Here is a 20,726-nt window from a genome sequence, read left to right on the forward strand (position 1 = left end):
CCCCTCCTTTCCCTCTCTCCCCACCCCCCGTATCTCTCCCCCCGCCCCCGACCCCAGCCAATGTAAGGCAGGGGGAAGCTGTCTCTGGATTTCAGTACATACAATCCAACCAAAGCAGAGAGACATTCCCAGGGCCTCCAGCCTAAGTGTAAACTGATAGTAACCAATGATAGTCTTTCCTTCCTTCAAGATGTGTAAACAGTAAGGTTCGTGAACCAGGTGCTGCCTGCCAGCACATTCCTTTATATTTCTAATCCTCTTCAATTTAATTTTTCATAAAGACTTTCCACAAAGAGAAGAAAAAACCTGTTTATGTACCGAGTTACTAATCTTGGCAAAGACTCAGACAAGAGGGTGGGGAGGTCTGGTGGTTGGAAGGGCGGAGGACATATGTGTGAGAACGTATGTCAAAACACCTACAGGGGGTACAGCAAAGGTTACCTCGTACACTTGGCCAGATGCAGAGCAGGATCGGGAAGAGCACTGTGGGCAACATTTTTCAGGAACTCGGACTATAGCTTCATCCTTACATCCAAAAAAGGAACAATCCATCAAAAGGAGACATTAGTAAAATCCACAACAGTAGGAAAATTTCATTCATAGCCAACTCAGTCATGTGCCTCAAGCATCCATAAACAGCAATTTCCCCTCCTTTAGTATTTACTAGTCACCTGGTGCTTTGATAAGAATTAGCACTTCCAAAGTCATTGTGACTCTTAAGAGGTTTGCACATTCCTCAAGTCCTATCCTCTCCTAAGAACAAAGGCATCAATAAAAACAATAACAGTAAGAATAGTACTCAGTGTTTGCCAGGCACTATTTTAAGGCTTTACATGACCCTGTGAAGTAGATGTTCTTATCCTTGCTTTACAAACAATAACAGTAAAGACCAGAGAGGTTATGTGACTTGCACAAGGTCACACAGGCTGACCTGGTAATGACAAATGGTTGGAAAGAGACTTCAAGAGCACCAAGGATACCAACATTTAAGAGCACTTAAACTCCTGCTGAGTTACTACTAAACTCAAAATGGAGGCATCTCTCTCTTGATAAGCTTCTTCACTATTCTTTTGCATCTTTACGTGAATCCACATCTTTATGTATTAGGGAGCTCCTCAACATGAAAAAAAATCGTATTCCTAGATATTTGGGAATGAGAGCAAAGTGGGCAACAGAGACTAAACGTCCAAAGAACCCCCCACACCCTCTCCCTACTTCTCCCCTCTACCACTCCCACAATATCAGACCATTTATGTCCGCTGCCTCCGCTGCCCCCGCTGCCCCGAGAACTTTCACAGCAACAGTCCCCTCATTAATGCCAAAGAGTCAGCTTCTCACTTGACTTACCACTACAACCTTTTGAATGGCAAGAGGCAGCCAAATTAAAGGCAGAGGAAGGAGGGTTAAAATAAGACAAATTTTAAGGACTAAGAAGTGGTTTATCTTACACAAAAGATACCTCCTGAATGATTACCTTCACTTTCTCTTACAAGAAACAGAAAATGAGATTTTATTACCGTGGTTGCTTTGGAACTCATTATATAAGAGAAAGGCAGCCAAAGTACTTGGGTAGGGGAGGGGGTCAAAGAGATTTAATTTTTTTGTGGACAGTTCCGGTCATACCTCAGTAGTTCTTTACCCCAACGATATACAGTTACATTAATGCATTACTATCTAATAGAGATTTATTTCATACAACTGAATCACTGGGATTAAACTGACAACTGTTTTCTTGTTTTAGGTTATTTTATTTCTTTATTCTTCTATATGGAAAATATTATGGCCATTGATATTTAATAGAGTATGTGAAAATTGGACATGCACTGAAATCATTGAGCATTTCTCCACCTCAGAACTCTTCAGCTTAATGAAATTTCAGTGAGAAAGTAAAATAAAGGCATATTTGATGTCATACTATTCAGTAATTTTATTGCAGTAAACAAATGAACTTATACAATGCTTGGAAAACAGGAAACAGATGTAATGATCACAAATCCGGAATCAGCACAGAGTTAGTATCAGTCTACCTTAACTGACATGGACCAGACCGAAGTACAGTAGCAGAGACAACTCAAGAACATGGGAGAAGAAGGAATTAATTGTAGCAAGGTTGGTATAAGGAACATCAAGTTTTCTGATTCTTACTGGCAATACCTAATTATGTATTTTACCGATGGAAACAGAATCCTTTTTTACCAATCCAGATCAACAAGGGCAGGAAGGAAAAGCATTTAAAGAGAAAATATCCCAGGATACAAGAGAACTACCTGACTGAGAGGCAAGAACTCACCTAGGCTGGTGCGTCATAAGCAAGACTGGAGGTGCAAGTAAGAAGATGAACAGCAAAGTGGGTCAGAAAAATGGGAAAGACTTTTTAACAGTGTATTTTGTTGCTGTCATATATCTGAATCCTATTATTCTGGGCTATGTAGATTTGCCCTTCCAACTGTATAGTGTACTCAGGGGCCAGTCAACAATAGACCATGGGCCAAATCCAGCCTACCACCTGTTTCCATAAACTTTTATTGGAACACAGCCACATCCACTCACTTACATATCATCTATGGCTGTTTTTGTGCTACAATGGCAGACTTGAGTAGTTATTTCAACTGAATGGCACACAAACTTGAAAATACTTGCTATCTGGCCTTTTACAGAAAAAGTCTGCCAACCCCAGGTCTAATATGGCACCCTCAGTAAACACAGGAATTGAATAAAAATATATATATATAATTAATGTTATTACAATTTGGGGTAGGGATACCACTAAGGATATATTTAATTATGGTTTTTCATATTCCTTAAATAAAAATATTTATGATAAAAATTTTACAGTGTATTATGGCTAACAGCCCTTGATAAAATATTTTCTGGCTATGATACCGCTGCAGATCCAGAGAGATGAAAATTTCACCACCAAAAAGTAAAACAGCCAACCTCCTACCACTGCTACGAGGAAGGCTCATTGAGCATAAGACATTCGACATTCGATGGCCTTTCTTTTCTGTGTAAACCTAAATAGATATAAGAACCATCATTCTGCCTAACTCTCTGCCTTTCTATATCAAACACAACCCAGATCCAACCCTCCCGTGTGCGGCCACTACTGTTAGAGGCAGTCAGGTGCCAGCCCTCGCCTTCCTCAATATCTTTCTTTCTACGTCTAATCAGAGACCATAATGTAAAAAAGAAAAAGAAAACAGTGGGAAGTATGTATGTTGGAGGAGGTAGAGGGAGTGATAAAAAGTTGGGGGACAGGATGATGCCTCAAATGATAAAGCACATGGTCACCGAGAGAGAAGGAGAGAGCCTTTGCAACGGTGCAAACTGGGGAGTATAGTTTTTTGTTTCATGCACTCAAAATGTAGGAGGGTTGGGCAGTGGAGGTTGGAAAAGATCCAATCTCAGTACAATAGAGCTACACTGACTGAAAACCCACGAGCCCCTCAGGCAAGGAGACATGAACCTTTCTTAGCTCCTGGCTATGGATCCAAGAAGGGGAGTTAACCAGGGGCAGAACATTTACCCTTGCAGCTTTCAAGCAGTGGATGTGAACAGATTTCTCTTGATCAAGGATGAGTAAACAGAAGGAAAGGAACTTGGAAAAAACTCTGAAGAGTAAGCAAAACAAAAATGTTCTAAAGGCTCAGAGAAAGAGCAGACTTCTGAAACCTACATACTACAGGATCTAAAAGAAAAGATTTAAAAGCTATTTTGCAACTTCAGTAAGATGCATGGAAATGCAGTCTTTATTAAACAGAAGCAGGAAGCAATAAAGAAAGAAGAAGCTTTAGGATAAAAAAACTAGATGAACCAATGAGAAGAAAAATAAGGAAGAATTAAAAGAAAATTAAAGTGAAATAGTCAAATTAAAATCAATACTAGAAGTAGTAAATACAAACTCGAGAAGCTCTCTCCATATGAAGAGGAAAGACACAAAGTGAAAAATGATAAGACAGCATGATTGATAATGAGAGGGAAAGAGAGGGGAGCAATCTAAGAATCATCATAAGTGTTCCTAGAGAAATGAGAATAATTGGAAGGGATATGATTAAATTAAAACCATAACTGAAGAAAGCATTTCAAAAACTGGAATACAGACTAAAAGGGCTGTACCATATTCTAGGCAATAAGGTAAAAAGACACCTCACCTAGAAATATCCTGAAAAAATGTTTCATTTATTAAGATAAAGAAACATCCTGCGAGAATCCAATAGAGTAAAACTAGCTGAACAAAATGGAATAGAAAGCAGACAGACCTCAGGCTTCTCCACAGCACTAAATTTCAGGATTCAGTGGAAAGGAGCCCACAGGGTTGGGATGTGAAAAAATTATGATTGTCCCCAATTTTTGAGCTCTACAATTAGCTCTAAGGTATATGGACGGGAAGAAAATAATTCTCAAACACTCGGTGGCTAAGAAGACATCCAATCTTCTATCTTTCTTGAAGAGAACATCCAAAGATGAAGTTCAACCTACTCAGATTCATCAACTTGGGAAATGGGAAAATTATAGTATTTAAAAAATTGCTGGTAATATCATCAGGAACATTTGGGGCGCCTGGGTAGCTCAGTCGGTGAGGCGTTCTGCCTTTGGCTCAGGTCATGATCCCAGGGTCCTGGGATCAATCCCACATGGGGCTCTCCACTCAGTGGGAAGCCTGCTTCTTCCTCTCACTCTCCCTCTGTGCTCTCTCACTCTCTCTCTCTAATGACTAAATAAATAAATACTTTAAAAAATATATCATCAGGAACAACTCTCATGAGACTAACCAGACCATTTTAATGAGGCTACAAAAATGTGGGTGGATTAGGGCTCTGTTCACAAGGCATCTAGACAAAAGTAGCAAGAAATTTTGGTATGAATTTACATCCCTCCTTAAGGGAACAATACCCTGTTTGAACATAAGAAATTTCTCCTTTAGTCAGAGATCATCATCAACTTCTAAAATGTGATTATAACTATGAAAAAAACCAAATATATCCATATTTGCCTACAAAAAATTTGGAATGAATTACCAAAAAAAAATCTATTATGGTGTTTTTGAATGGAAGAAATATAGATGATCATTTTCTGCCTTTTCCAAACTTTCCTTAATAAGTACAGATTCCTTTTACAATTTAAAGAAATTTAAAAGAAAAAACAAGAAAAAAAGAAAAAAAAAACCTCTTATATTAAAAATTATTTTTTTCTAGAGCTCAAGACCTGGAAATACATTTCTTCTGATGAACTTGTCTGTTTTTAATATTTAATGAGTTGATGTATATAAGATACTTGCAATTGTGTTTAATGTTGTTAGTAACTATTGTTTTTGTGATTGTTATTATACAAAAATGCTATGTAACTCAACGTTTTGGAAGGGCATCTAGCATAATGGTTAAAAATATGAGTCAGGTTTGATCTGTTGAGGTTGTGATGCCAACTGCCTAGGTGAGAAGCACTGACACTTCCCAACTGTGGTATCTTTTTCGTTTTTTTTAAGATTTTTATTTATTTATTTGTCAGAGATAGAGACAGCCAGTGAGAGAGGGAACACAAGCAGGGGGAGTGGGAGAGGAAGAAGGAGGCTCCCAGCAGAGAAGCCTGATGTGGGGCTCGATCCCGTAATGCCGGGATCACGCCCTGAAGGCAGTCGCTTAATGACTGAGCCACCCAGGCGCCCCCTAACTGTGGTATCTTAACCAAGTCACTCAAGCTCTCTGTACCTCAGTTTTAGGTACTGGCAAGAGGGGATAATAATAATAGTTCTTAATAGGGTTGTGATGAGAATTACGGAGCTCTGAAAATTAATACTTGGCACATAATAAATGCCAAAAATGTGGTGGTGGTGAGGACAGAGATGATGATAGATGGTAGACAGTGGTGATGGTATTTCCATTAAAAGCCTAAACTTTTTAACACTCCTTTATATCATCAGAACATCCAATATTTAATAATGATATTAAATCAAGAAAAATATTTCTAAATAATCTGAGTTGATTTTTTTAAAATATGTCATGGCAAAAATATAAACTTAAAGATGAAAAGGTGATTAAAATCAATTTTCAGGTCTTCAGAATGCTTGCATATCAACTAGCTCTGAAGTGTGGTACCAAATTTCATCTTTTTAAGTTAATTATGTATATCAATGCAAACTATATGTGAGTGCAATGTTTGAAGCTAGAGTTTATATTTAATGTTTTTTTTAAATTTTTTAAAAAATATTTATTTGAGAGAGAGACCATGCATGTGCGGAGGTGGGAGGTATTGGCAGAGGTAGAAGGAGATAATCTCAAGCAGACTCCCTGCTGAGCACGGAGCCTGACATGGGGTTGAATGCCAGGACCCTGAGATCATGATCTGAGCCGAAATCAAGAGTCCCACGCTCCACCGAATGAGCCACGCAGGGGACCCGCCATATATAATGTTTTCAAAAATGGTAACTAGTACTTTCCATTATCCAGTATCTACCCCCCTAACATGAAGTCCGTTAAGGTTTCAAAGATTTAAAGTAGAAGGCTCACAAAGTGGTGTTTCCTCCATGCCTCCTCTCACTTTCCTCTATTGCAATCATGGTAAACTGCTTAATTACCCTTCCTACACAAGGGGACTGAATCCTGGAAAGTGCTAAATCAAAATGCCCCAGCACTACAGCGTCCTCTGAATGTGAGATGCTGTGCAGCTCTACCGAGAGGCTCATTTGTAATCTCAGCGCTGGGAGAAGACTTGGTGATGAATTGGGAGATGTGACATGAGTGCAGTAGTTGTGGTAGTGTGGGTAATACGATCTACTCTTTCAATTAGATACATTTTCCCTTTATTTGGCATTTAGCATTTCTTGTCTAATTGCCTTTTGTCTGCCTTTGAAAATATTGCCCAATTGTCACAATATGCCATGTTATTGATTTTGTTTTATTTGACACAAAGTACTGCTCTGTATCAACTGAATGTTGGCTTCCAGCTTCTCCTTAGATAAAAAATAAGCTATTTTTCGGCTGGAGGCAAACTCCTCCCGCGGTTATCTGCCAACTGCCAAGGAACATCCATAGAAACCTCTGGAAGAATAAAAAAATATAAAATACCATGTATACCACATTTATTTGCCATTGATTTTCTCTTCTAAATTTGTGTGAAGAGTCCAATATTCTGAAAATCTGATGGACTTTAAATGAAGAACAAAATGCACTATTTTTTAAAGCTCCCCAGAGAAAATCTGAATAATTTGAATTGTTATCTTATAAGAATTAAAAAGTGTACATCTGGATATCATGTTCAAAGACACACATAGGTCTTAAAAAAGCAAGACTACACCTATGCATTGAGAAACAATACCTGATCAGATTACGGACTTCTCCAGATGTTTAACATCTGCATTTTTACATCTGCAACTGCAGCTGGTAGCTTCTTTGCAAATACCCTCAAGGCTTACTTTCTTGACAAAGCAATTAGCTTAAATCGCCAGTAATTAGACCTATCTGTAGCTTCTCAGGGTAAAAGAAATGTGTCAAAGGTGGTCTCCAAAAGTATAAGGAAAACAAAACAGCCTTTGCTTATTGTTCCTAGTATTTTGGAGGCCTGCATTGACAACCTCAGGAAACGCTCCAAGTTCCTGAACAGTGAAGATCCCTTTGGAGGCTGTCTTCCTTACCTGGTTACAAAACAGAGGTTGACACTGAGCTGTGAAGCACTGGGCGACCCCATCTCTACACACACATTTGGCACACCGACTCAAAGGCCAGTCTTCCCCATCCTGAAATACACGGCCTTCGAAGGAACAAGGTTCTGGAAGGTCAAAAAAACAAGGATCACTTGGGGGACTGCATGTCCTGATCTCAGGGCTGATTGCATGGGTGTGTGGCCAGTGCAGTCACACAGGGCCCTGTGTTTGGGGATTAAAACTCTGCAGTGTCCATATGGAGTTCTTTTTTTGCTTGTTTGTGTTTTAAAGGAGGTGGGGAGATAGAGAGAGAGAGATGGGGAAGGGCAGAGAGAGAGAGATAATCCCAAGCAGGTCCCACGCCCAGTGCAGAGCCCGAAGAGGGGCTCGATCTCACAACCCTGAGATCATGACCTGAGTTGAAATCAAGAGTTGGACGCTTACCTGACTCAGCCACGCAGGTGCCCCATTGTATGGAGCTCTTAAGAACTTTCTCTCTGAGTTTTCTAAGTGGAGTCTGGTTAGACAACATGACATGTCCTGCAGAGTCTCAGCTCATGCATGGTCCCCACATCCCACTGCTTCCCTGCCTTCCTGAGATGGGTTCTTAGCCACTTGCTCCCAAACCCATACCCAGCTGATATGGAGAACAAAGGCAAAAGAAGTGTAGGAAAAAAAAATAAATTTCTTCTGCAGCCCATTGACAAGTACTGAAGATAGGCAGGGTGACTTTCCTTAGGGAACTTAACTGCCTCAATGTTAATACTTTGCCTCAATGTTAATACTTTGCTAGAGGCAAAAGGCAACCTTAGTTTGACAGGAGCCCAAACTTCCAGGATTCTGTAAGCCTTCTTTAACATATAAAAAAACCCTTTGGAAACTTTATCTTTACTGCCCAAGATATATGTTAGCAATCATCCTCCAAGCATATAGCCAACTGATACACATCTGAAGGGTCTCATCACTGAAGTATTCCTAGACAGTAATAAATGAACTTGTCCTAACAGCAGCTAACCCTTCAAGGTCCTAGAAACCTTGCTTCCATATTCCTTACAGACTTATGCTATCCTCAACCCCCTCCCAACTTGAAAGGGTATAATCAGTCGCTCCTCACAATTCCAATGCAGATTTCTGCCTAAGGGTCCTTCCCTGTACTTTAATAAAACCACTTTTTTTGCACTGAAGATGTCTCAATAATTCTTTCTTGACTATTCACTCCCAGACCCCAACATTTCACATTAGTGTGAACACTGCCACTCTCCACCCACAGCGGAGACTTGGATGTGGGTGCTAGGAGAGTGCATGCACCCTAAGCACCAAGTAGCAGGATGGGGTCCAGGGTGCCTGTGGGATCTCCAAACACCTGGCAAGTATTCCCATGCCTGAAGGAGTAGGACATTAAATAGCAAATTAAAAACATGACAGAAAAACCACAGAAGAAAAGAAGTTGCCCCCCACCCACTACCTTTCAATCAAGGCGCCCTGCATTTTCATTTTGCACCTAGCAAACTATAAAGTTGGCCCTGGCTGATCCTCCAACCTCTCCAGGCAAAATGCTTCCAGTATGTCCCATGGAGGCCAAGAAGAAAGACTCTTAAAGCACAAGAAAGGATCCCACAATCTCGGCCAGCCTACTCACCACACCCAAACTCTGTTGTTCAAATATTTTTACTTGAAGGGTTCTTTGGACCAAAGCAGCTGTCAGTCCCCTTCTGGTGGGTGACATCTGAAAGGCGTGAGGCAAGCACTGTACTTTCATTGTTTCCTATGGATAATTTTTAATCCTCATAATCATTCTCCAGAGTAAAGGAATGCCAGGAATGGAATAACTGGGGATCAGAAAGAAACCAGGGTCTTTTTAAAGGAAAAGGCAGGGGCTCCTGGGTGGCTCAGTTGATTAAGCATCCAACTCTTGATTTAGGCTCAGGTCCTGATGTCAGGGTTGTGAGATCCGGCCCGGTGTCCGGGACGGGCTCCACCCTCTGCCCCTCCCCCCCCATTTAAAAAAAAGGGGGGGGGCGCCTGGGTAGCGCAGTCCTTAAGCGTCTGCCTTCGGCTCAGGGCGTGATCCCAGCGTTATGGGATCGAGTCCCACATAGGGCTCCTAGGCTAGGAGCCTGCTTCTTCCTCTCCCTCTCCCCTGCTGTGTTCCCTCTCTCCCTGGCTGCCTCTCTGTCAAATAAATAAAATCTTTAAAGAAAAAAATAAATAAATAAAAAATAAATAAATAAAAGGAAAAGGCAAAAATAGAGTATAGCTTCCAGGTGTTATTAAATAAAAGAATAATTTTAGTCATTATATGCCAGGAGAGGATGTAATGCAGCAATGACAATTTCATGTTTATTGTGAAGTACTCACTACTTAGTTATAAAAATGGAAGAGGACATATATCCCTAAAATGTAATAAAAGGAGTACTTGGACCAAGCATGGATTCCAAGGAAGGACCTGGAAGTGTGCCCCTGACTTGCTGAACAGGGCCGCAGTTTGTAAGCAGGCATCATCTCCACAGTGAACATGCCACAGAGACAAATGAAAGACCTGCTTCCTGCTCTGTGTGTCTTGGAGAAAGATGTTATACCATCTCAAAGACCAGCTGGCAGAATTAGTGCTAGTGATGCTACATGGAGAAGGGATTTGTTCATTCTGTCTCTGCCAAGAGGCAGGAGGAACTACCTTGGCCTTATGGAATCACATCAAAAACTCTTGTCCCTCCTCCCTTTCCTTCTTGGGAGCTGCAAATGCAAAGGGATGCATCGGGCCAGCACAAAATAAATAAATCAGAGACTTGCAGAATCCCAAATTTGGAATAGAGCTTAAAGATGTGTTCCAACCTCACACTCCTCAACATGGCTTCTGCCAAGTGCAAGGCTCCAAATTGGTTCCCATAAGGAATGGACCGCACTGAGCAAGAAAGAGAAAAGTTGGGATGTCAGCAGGTAAACCTCAAAGGCAAAGAGGGTCTCTTTCTACAAGTGAGTTCATACTCACTCCCAGGGCCCACACACACTGGGCAGCAGCTTCCTTCAGGGATGAATTCCAGCTCCTGCTGTCCACACAATAGCGCTGGGCATGGCTGGGGGCTGCATCGGACTTCCCCATGAGTACAAGAGCACACACTGCACGGGGAAGAGGCCCACTCTGTCCCGTGCTGCGGGTTAGGGGGAAAAAAGAAAAGAAGGTTATTGACAGATTATAGCTTTCATTTGACCAAACAGAAACAAACCTCTAACACAAATCAAGGACGGTGCTCAGGAGAGATGGAAGAAGGCTCTCGGCTTAACCTGGTTAAGACCAGGGTTTACAATGTTCCAAGTCAGAGACCAATTAAAAACTAAATTTTCTTTTCTTTTTAGTACCCCTAAGATTTATATTTGGAAATTTCAGAAAAACACAAAAAGAAAATAAAAAGTACCCCAACCCCAATCATTTAAAAGACTCTATAAAGCCTAAAGTAAAATATACACACACATATATGTATTTACTGGATTCTTTATAATGGTCATTTTGTTTTCAATAGCTCTCAGCCTGGTCCTCTTCCTTCCTCCCTCCCTCTCTCTCTCTTTTTTTCTTTTCTTTCTCTTTCTCTCCTTCTTTCTGCCTTTACTTTTTACCCTGATTAGTTCCCATATTCCTCTTTTCCTCTCCTTCCTCCCCCCCCATCTTACTCTCTCCTATTCCAATGATCTGGTCCTGGGGAAAGTATGATAGCCAGCCAGTTCTACAAACTGCAGAGCCAATTCAGAGCCCATCTACACACACAGAATGTCGCTGATCCATTTCAGGCTGGGCTCCAACGTTCCCAAAGCTAGCACTGTATCAGTGAGCTAAGAGATCCATGTTTTGAGTTATATGACTTACTGAGTACGGAAAATATTCAAATGAGCCACACTCGAATGTGATGCAGAGTAAGTGGGGGGGGGGGTGAACCCTGAATGTAAAAAGCCTCAAACATGTAGACAGTTTAGGGAAGTAGTTGTCAAAGTATGTTATGTTCTTAGTGGCAGAATGGAATAATGTTGGCCTTTTACAAGATGTGGGGGAGGGGGGGAATAAGCTTCATGAATGAAATTTTCCTCCTATAACATGTTTTTTTAAATACTGGAAACTGCTATCCTTTGCCTCTACTAAATGTAGCATATGATGATAACCGATTCAGCCCAAATCATATATAGATTTCTATTAAAAACATCACACATTCCAGGTGCTCAATCACCTAACTATTATCTGGGGATTACAACTGTGCGACTGAGAGGCATAGAAAATGAATGTCCTCTTGCTTCTCCTCAAGCCAGCATCCAGAATAGTTATTCATCTCTCTCAAACACAAAAGAACTCTGTCTTACCTAAACAAGTCAGTACCCTTTTATTCTGCAAATTACAGCCCTGTTGCAAGCACACCAAGTCTGGCATTTTGGAATTACTAATAACCTGTACTATTATTATAATAATGGTAGGAATAGGTAGTCACAGTTATCCAATTATTTGGGAACTGAGTCCTTACTTCACTATCACGAAGATTACTTTCTTCTAGGCAGACTTTCTGGAGCACAGGAGAACAATAATGCAAATATGCCCAGAGTCAGATGAACCTAGGGTCTCCTTGGAGGCTCCCAGCTCGGCCCTCCCTGCCTTGGGAACTGTGCGTGAGTGACTTCATCTTTCTAAATCTCGGCTTCCTGGTCTGAAAAACTGAAATGCTATGACAACATGCCCTTGACTGGGTTATTATAAAGATTAAATGAGGTAGTTTGTTAAAGACCAAGCAAGGGGGGGTGGAATGTAGAAGATGCCCAATCCTCTCTCCTTTTTCCACTGCATTGAATTCAAGGCCTTACTCTTCCTTTTCACACCTCTGTGCCAACTGTGACTGTAGAAATGGACATAATATCAAGGCCAAGTTCTCCACCACCAATTTTTACTTCTGCTATAATATAAAATTTCAAATTTAGTACAGCATATACATGGGCAAGCTCACAACTTGCTAAGAAACTATTGACTAATAAAAGGTAGGAAGCAATTGACCTTTATACTTTGAAAAGCCTAAGCATAAAAGCAAAGAAAGAAACTCTACGAGAAAAATTAATAGGTTCTAATGAGTTAAAATTTTAAGTCTGTCACAATTACATTATAAATAAAATTAAAAGGCAAATGACAAACCGATAAAAATTACAAATTATAGGGGTGCCTGGGTGGCACAGCGGTTAAGTGCCTGCCTTCGGCTCAGGGTGTGATTCCAGCGTTGTGGGATCGAGCCCCACATCAGGCTCTTCTGCTATGAGCCTGCTTCTTCCTCTCCCACTCCCCCTGCTTGTGTTCCCTCTCTCACTGGCTGTCTCTATCTCTGTCGAATAAATAAATAAAAATCTTAAAAAAAAAATTACAAATTATATTAATTAGAACTAAACTCTATTATATAAAAGCATCTACAAGCAATAAGAAAAAAAAACCCAACAGAAAAATAACAATAAACTTATGGAATAGTTAACATTATTAATTGCAAAGAAATATTAATTAAAAGTAAAATTGGATAATACTTCTTAATATCAGATATGGGAAAGTTTTTAAAATTCATAGTAGTGCTGGCGAAGCTGCAATGGGGTGGGGTTTTCTCCAGCACAAAGCCTTCCCTCACTACAGTAGCACCTGGAAAACTCAGCCGCGTGGGGCCTACCCAAGGTAAGCATACTTGAAAAGAGACTGCACTACCTGTGATACTCCCACTGGATTTCCCATTAGGCACAGACAACTTAAAATTGAATTTTAATGACCACAGATGTCACAGCTTCAATACTCAAAATCTTCAGAGCTTTGACCTACTAATTTTACTTCTAAGAAGTGATCTGAAGAAAAAGATCAATGATAACACACACAAAAAAGGTTTAAATACAAAGGATTCCATTTCATTGTTCTATATAGCAAAACTGGAAATATTTTCATGAAAATTAGAAGCTACTCAAATACCTGATGATAGGAAATCATGTTCTCCAAGGGCATGCCAGGGAACTATTCACAATGTGTTACATTAAAAAGAAAGACAGAAACTGTACACACAGTGTAATTACAATTATGTCAGAACATAGATCTCTACCTGTCTATCCATCGCCACTGTTCCCCCCTCTCCAAAAAACTGAGAAAAGAGTAACGTGATTTTCATAGTCTGGGAATTGCCAGTTATGTTTTTTCTGCTTGTACACTTTATTTTTTTAATTTTCACCATAAACATATTGTTACTTTTGTCATCAGAAAGCAAATTACTGTTTAAAATATCAAATGAATCATTTATATGTCTTAAGTAAAATGTGAAAGCTGCATATGCAACAACTTGAAGTGAAATTCTTTATTCTATTTATTAAAAGTTAGGAGGTTGCTTCTAAGCATCTCGACATTTCACTTCATTAAAACAAGAGCTTGTTCTGTTGCTACTAAGAAACACTAACAGTTGTTTCTTAAACATTTGCAGTCACACCACCTTTCAGACAGAGAGGACAAAAATTAATTACAATAACAACCTGTCAATCACCAAAATTTTTTCATCTGTAAAGTGAGAGGGCTGTGTTGGTTAATCTGTTTGGCACCTTCAAGCTCTCTAATGATGTGAATCTATTATGTAACTCAATAGATGTAAAATGAGGCAGGAGATTCTCCCTTCACAATAAGCTCGAAAATTATGGGAATAACAACAAACACTTGGTAGGGAGTCTCCAATGCTTGATGTCAAAACCACAGAAGAAGATCAGATGGTGATCCAAAGTGCACAGTGATGGAGACAAATTGGTCCCACCTTTCTCTTGGGAAAAAGTCACGTAAGTCCCCAGTGATGCTGCTCTCAGCAGAGGAAGACTAGAGATCAAGGGGTAAGGGCTTGGCTCATGCTGATATGTATATATATATATGTATATATATATATAATTTTAATATAATAGTAATAAACAAATATATAATATATATATATATAATTTCCTAGTGTTCTCTATACCTACTTACAAAAGCCTTAGCAGCAGCAAAGAGAGCTTTGTAAAGTCAAGGAATAATAGATATACTAAGTAATGCTCCCAGACCTGGTTTTAGCTGTGTCATCTTAACCTCATTAATACCTTCAGAAATTATGAGATTTTGACAGGGGACAAAAGCGTATCCTGCAGACAACATCTTAAATATATTCTTCTGCATAGCCAACTAATAAGTCGGCCCGGCTGTTGACATAAGTCCAAAGGAAAGATAAGGTCATAAAGTATTTGCCTGGCTTGCTGATGGAACAATAAAATAATTTTTCTTCATATAATTTGTTCCTGTTATGAAGTTATAGGTCCAGAATACTAACTATCTGGGAATGTTCAGTGCATATTATAATAACATCCTCTACTTTGAAGAGAACAAGGCTGTGGAATTCAATATTCATTTCTTCCTTCACACACATAAATGAGTACCCCTTTTAGCCTCGCAGACAGGCAGAGCGAGCAGACCTCTCCCTCTGAGCTCCTCTATTCAATCGGATGTGGGCACTAGGGCATTACCACTTGCCACTTTCTTTTTCAGGGAATCTTCAAGCACTATCTGCTCAGCCCTGACATTATCTGGTGATGGGATTAAATTAGTAAAGAGGAAAAGAAAGGGGATTGATGGTCCTTTTCCCTCCCTTTCACAAGCTAATTTGTAGGGCAAAGAACAGGGAAAAGCACTCCAGCACTCTTTTAGGAAAGCATATTTCAGGCTTGTCTCCCTGAATGGTTGGCAAGGCTGGGCAGAGATCCAAACACTAATTTGAAGGGATAGCTTTGGGGAGGTCATGGATGAAATAGTCCCCCAAATGCTGGCTGTAATAAGCCCGTGTAAGACTCTCAAATAACCTGGAGTCAGCCAAAAGGCTCAAGTGTTTTCCTCACTCCAGGGAAGATGTCGGGCGGGACTTGTCTTGACTTGTTAGAACGCCAGTTGTGTAAGATGCTGTCGACTCCACAAGCAAAGGCAGTCCTCTAGTGAGGCGAGGCTGATTCATTAAAGGGTGGCCTCCTCAAGCTGCCCTGTGCTGGACTCATCCTTGACTTTCCTTTGCTTTGACCCTATTCTCCGGAGACAGTCCCACTTCAACTAATTCCCCTCGTCCTCGCCACACTCACCCTATGCTAAAGCCTCTTGTAAAGCCCTCTCTTAGGGGAAAGGTTTCACCTTGGTTCATCATTCTAAAGTTCTTAACACTGGGCTATTTTGTAGCTACAGAGAGAGAGTCTCCATGACCTCCCCTATGGGATGCAAGCCAGAGGCTAAAGACAAGATTACTGCTGTCCAGGGACAGAGGGAAAGTGCTCTGGATGGCTTCCCAAGCAAGCCTAAAGGGGCAAAAAAACCCACAAAAAAACAAAAAACAAACCCTCCAAGATTCAGGGAAAACCCTAAAGATATAAGAGACAAGGTGAGATTCACAGCAAACCCAGAAAAGTATTTAAACCATGTAAGAAAACAAGTAAGATAAAGAAGGCTTTGGAAAGAATCTAGGGGAAGTGACAAAAGTAAGAGAGGAAGGAAGGGCAGGAAGACAAGAAACACGATCATTTTGACTTTATTAAGACTAAAATTAGAACTCTGATTTTTTTGTCTTGACTTAAAAAAAAAATCATTCTTCTATCTCTATTTGAAGAAGTAGACCACTAGAGAATTTTTCCTTCAAAATACAGTTTCTGAAATTCAGCCTTTTTCTCACTTACATCAAGTACCAGAAATATAACATTTTCTGAGGAGTGCATTTTGAAAGTTGCATATGGGAAACTGACACATGGATATGTTCTTACCCAGTTTAGAGCTTTCCATGTGATGTATTACAGCAGAATGGGGCGGGGGGAAGTGGGAAAAAGGAGGGCTTTCCAAACTCTTCCAGAAAAAGCTGGAGGCCAAGCAGATGTCATTTGTTAACAATCCATCAGCAGACCTGTCGTCCTAGAACTACCCAGCTACATAGGTCATTGGTCAACGGCCAACATGCCATTTGAATGAAGACATAGATAAGTTGGAGAAAGGATTTGCTCACTGTGTGAATCCTCCAGTCATTGATGTTTACTGAGCACCTACTCTGGGAAAAGTTCAGTGCTAAGTGCCTGGTTAGGTGGGAGGCAAGGAAGATCACTAAAAAGATGCAGAAAATACTGTCAATGTTCTCAAGCATCTTAAGCCAAGATAAGAAGATTGCACATGTGCACAAATATAACACAAGAGAACAAACGATGAATGTCATTAGAGTGCAGACATTTATTGAACTTGGATTTTCATTGTCCCAAGTATCCCACTTACTTGAGATGTCTGATTGTCCCTTGACCTCATTTTGGATCCTGTGTATTCCTTCCTCTGAGAGATTCAGCTTGGTGCTTTTGACTTTAAACCACATCCCTATACAAACCCTCATGACGTGGCATTACTCCTGTCACCAATGTGCTCTACAGCACTTTCCATTTCACAAGGGATCCTCTTCGGCGGCCTGTGAAGTTTACACCACTCTTCATAGCAGACCAAAATGAGCAGCAAAGGGTGATATGTGCTCTGAAGACATTCCCAACATAGATCCTGCTTGGGTGTCTTTCAGCAACACACTGTGCAGAACTGAAAGAGTGGCTTCCTCAGGAAATTAGGAGACAGTGGCTCAAGGGAGGTGATCTTGTTCCACAGGGAAAGTACACTATGCTCACTGAGTTTTAGGTACACACATTGAATAGCAACCTAGAGGGGGCATATCAAATCCTGTTAACCTGAATGGGCAGAGGCACCAATCTGGGGAGAGTTTTGTATCAGGTGGAAGATGAGGATTAAAGCGAAGAGCCTCTTTCCACCACATTCAACTTCACCAACTGCCTCTGGGTAACATTAAGGTGTAAGCAAAGATGAACTAGATCCATTCCATTTTCATAGTTCCTGTTATAAATCTTGCAATGGTACTTTCTAATCAGCACTTAATGTCTGTAAATGAATCCTAAAGGATCTGGAATGAAAATGTATAATCAAGGGACTTTAGGATCGATTTCTAGTACTGTGGTTCTAAATGGGGGTAAATGAGTGTTTTGCCTCTTAGGCAAAATTTGGCCATGCCCCCAGACATTTCTGGTTGTCAGGACTTAGGGATGCTACCAGGATCTAGTGGGTAGAGGTCAGCGATGCTGCTAAATATCTTACCATGCATAGGATCGCCCCCACAACAAAGCCTAAAATGTCAATAGTGTTTAAGTGTAGAAACTGCACCCTAATGTTTCGAAAGAGCGCTGAATTTGGAGGAAGAAGACCAGGGTTCTAGGCCAGGTTATACCATTTATTAGTAATATGACAACAGGTGAGTACCTTAAGCTCTTTTCTATTCAATGTTTTCATCTTTGATACAGGAGTAATAATATCTGCTCTACTCACTCAGGTTGTTTGTAACTAGCGAATGAAAAACATGCATGTGGCACACACAAGGTGGTACCTGATTATTCAGCAGCACGACTTCTTCAACATCAACATTGTCAAACTACTCTTTATACAGACACAAATTCAATCTACAAATATTTATGTAGGACCTATGGAATAAGTATTCAAAACCCAAATGCCCGTGGAAAGTCAAAAGAGCTCCAGATCCTCCTATGGCCCAGACAAAGAAAAGGAAACCTCCCTTGCCAACACAAGTTCAGCATTCAGCTTTCCCTTGTCAATGATGTAGACATCGAATCAGCCATGGGTCAGAAAACACTTACCGCATAGATTTTCTTTTCATGATGGCAAGATCCGGGAGTCCTCAACACACACTCGGGGCAGCACTGGTTGGCAGCTATTTGAAGCACTTCTCCCTGAGCATTTAAAAACAGCTCAGTGTAAAATGGCAGCAGCAAACACACTCACAATGGCTCACGAGACCCCAAGTCATCTCAGATTCACCAAATTTCATGAGTTTCTACAGGTGACAACAGGATAAACCAAATAAACTGACAGAAAGGATTCTCTCTGTCAAGAAGAGCTTCTCTCAAAGTTAAAATGAACCCCCTTGTGAAAGTAATTTCCTTGAAAATTGTCTACACCTTTTCACATGTAATGAAGTGGGGAATTTTATTCACTAGCATTGCTCCATCTGAGTGCCACAAAAGAGAAGAAGTTAGAGTAAGAGAAGACCTGTATCTCCCTGAAGGGGTTGTTTCCCTCTGCTGCAAAGAGAAGACTTGGGGTCAGGGGGTGCGGGGGATGGGTTGGCCACAGAGCTGGCAGGTCTTCTAGCTATCTTATGGAGGCCTGATGAAGCCAGCTGTGGGGAGCTCAAGTTCTGATGTTCACTTTTACTAGACAGAGTAGCAAAGCACATGGGGCAGGGGACTGAAGGACAAAGCTAGGAGAGGAAACAGCATTGTTGTGGAGGTATCACGTGTACTATGGGGAGCCGGGTAGAATTCCTGGGCTCCAATAAAGATCTACATTGTTTTTCAGGCCTTCTGTAATTCCAATAGTGTTTCCTATCAAGATATGATACTATCAAGGGAATGGACTACCACATGATACCCCAGGATTTGTTAACCAGCCATCCATTTGCCACTGTGAAGAATCTGTCTATACAAGGGTTATTAAAACTGTGGAACAAAATGGGGTGCCTGGGTGGCTCAGTCGTTAAGCGTCTGCCTTTGGCTCAGGGCATGATCCCAGAGTCCTGGGATCGAGCCCCACATCAGGCTCCTCCGCTGGGAGCCTGCTTCTTCCTCTCCCACTCCCCCTGCTTGTGTTCCCTCTCTCACTGGCTGTCTCTCTCTCTGTCAAATAAATAAATAAAATCTTTAAAAAAAAAAAAAACTGTGGAGCAAAGAGCGTATGTTTGTCTTTCGGGCACAGTGATCCTCTGACTCATCTTGCTTCTCCACTTAGGTATCTCAGAGTTTCCACAAGTCTTAAAGATGTGACAGAATAGGCAATGAGTGATCCTGACCAAAAATTGTAAGAGAGCCTGCATTAACCAGGGAATCATGGCTTGTCCACAGAATAAAAGTCTATGAAGAATTCATCCAGTAGAATGAAAAAAAAAATGTGTGTGTGTGTTTGTGCCTATGCATGTGTGTACTAATGTTTCTTTGATATTTGGGGCTGCTTTCATTTAAAAAAAAATTGTACCTACAAGAGAATTCTAATTTTATATAACTACATCCATAAGAGTAGGTGAGAAATGGGACTAAGATTTTACCACTGTTCATCCACTAAACAGATAAATACAATTTTACCTGGGAACAGTGATTACCAAATTCTTCCTGTTTGCTTGATGAAAAATAAAACATACAAAATGGGGGTTTTTAAAATTGTTCATACTATGGAACATTAATGACTTTTCAGGAAAGTGCCCTCTGAACCCAAGAAGAAACTAGGCTTCTCTGATTTTCACTAAGACAGTAAAATGGAGAAACCACATTAGCCTCATTTGCATTAAGAATTTCACACAGAAAATGAGATCACCCAAGTGCTGTTTACATTCTAACACGGAAGCAGGGAGCAAGGGAGAAAGGCAGGTAGAATGGAAGATTTCAAGGAATATTTTAAGCCCCCAAATTAGTTTTGTTTTCTATAAAACCTGATTTTCAGATTCAGCCCTCAAAACTCATTTCATAAATAATATTCTTTATTTGTGAGTGGCAGTGGAAGCATCCCCAACTTGAGTCTAACTATTGAACTTGTGGTAGAACATAAAAGAGGTAATAGGGCCTAAAGCAAGAGCAAAGCACTTTGCATATGGGAGTTCAGAGAAGGAGAGACGGAATTCTTGCTTTCTAACCATGTGACCTTGCATAGACTTCTGAGCTGTGGGCTACCTGGAACACATAAGCCTAGAATTGCATTGGGGAACACTGAGAAGTAACCTTATGGGCAAGAGATAACAAAGAAGATTGCTAAGTTTGCTGGGCAAGAATACTTGCCCAGGATCTAGAAAAACTAACCAAAAATAATTATGATGATCATTTGGTAATTATAGCTGACACTTAACTGTGTACTTAGAATAGCCAGGTACTCTTCTAAGCACATATGCATGCTTATGTATGTATATACATATGTATGTATATATATACACATATATGTATGCTTATGTATGTATATACACATATATGTGCA

At 40.5% G+C, this 20,726-nt stretch overlaps 1 protein-coding gene across 2 annotated transcripts in view; it reads right to left on the reverse strand.

Annotated features, from left to right (window-relative positions):
* Positions 1-20,726, reverse strand: part of FRAS1 (Fraser extracellular matrix complex subunit 1) — a 414,631-nt gene that overhangs the window by 232,135 nt on the left and 161,770 nt on the right. For both annotated transcript variants that reach the window (XM_034671646.1, XM_002912484.4), the window contains exons 4-7: positions 18,347-18,439; positions 10,626-10,785; positions 7,628-7,761; positions 442-525 (exon numbers count right to left, since the gene is read on the reverse strand). In XM_034671646.1, the coding sequence (XP_034527537.1) occupies positions 442-525; positions 7,628-7,761; positions 10,626-10,785; positions 18,347-18,439 (471 nt within the window). The remainder of the gene's footprint in view (positions 1-441; positions 526-7,627; positions 7,762-10,625; positions 10,786-18,346; positions 18,440-20,726) is intronic.

Source organism: Ailuropoda melanoleuca, chromosome 11 (assembly GCF_002007445.2).
Source record: "Ailuropoda melanoleuca isolate Jingjing chromosome 11, ASM200744v2, whole genome shotgun sequence".
Taxonomy (NCBI): domain Eukaryota; kingdom Metazoa; phylum Chordata; class Mammalia; order Carnivora; family Ursidae; genus Ailuropoda; species Ailuropoda melanoleuca.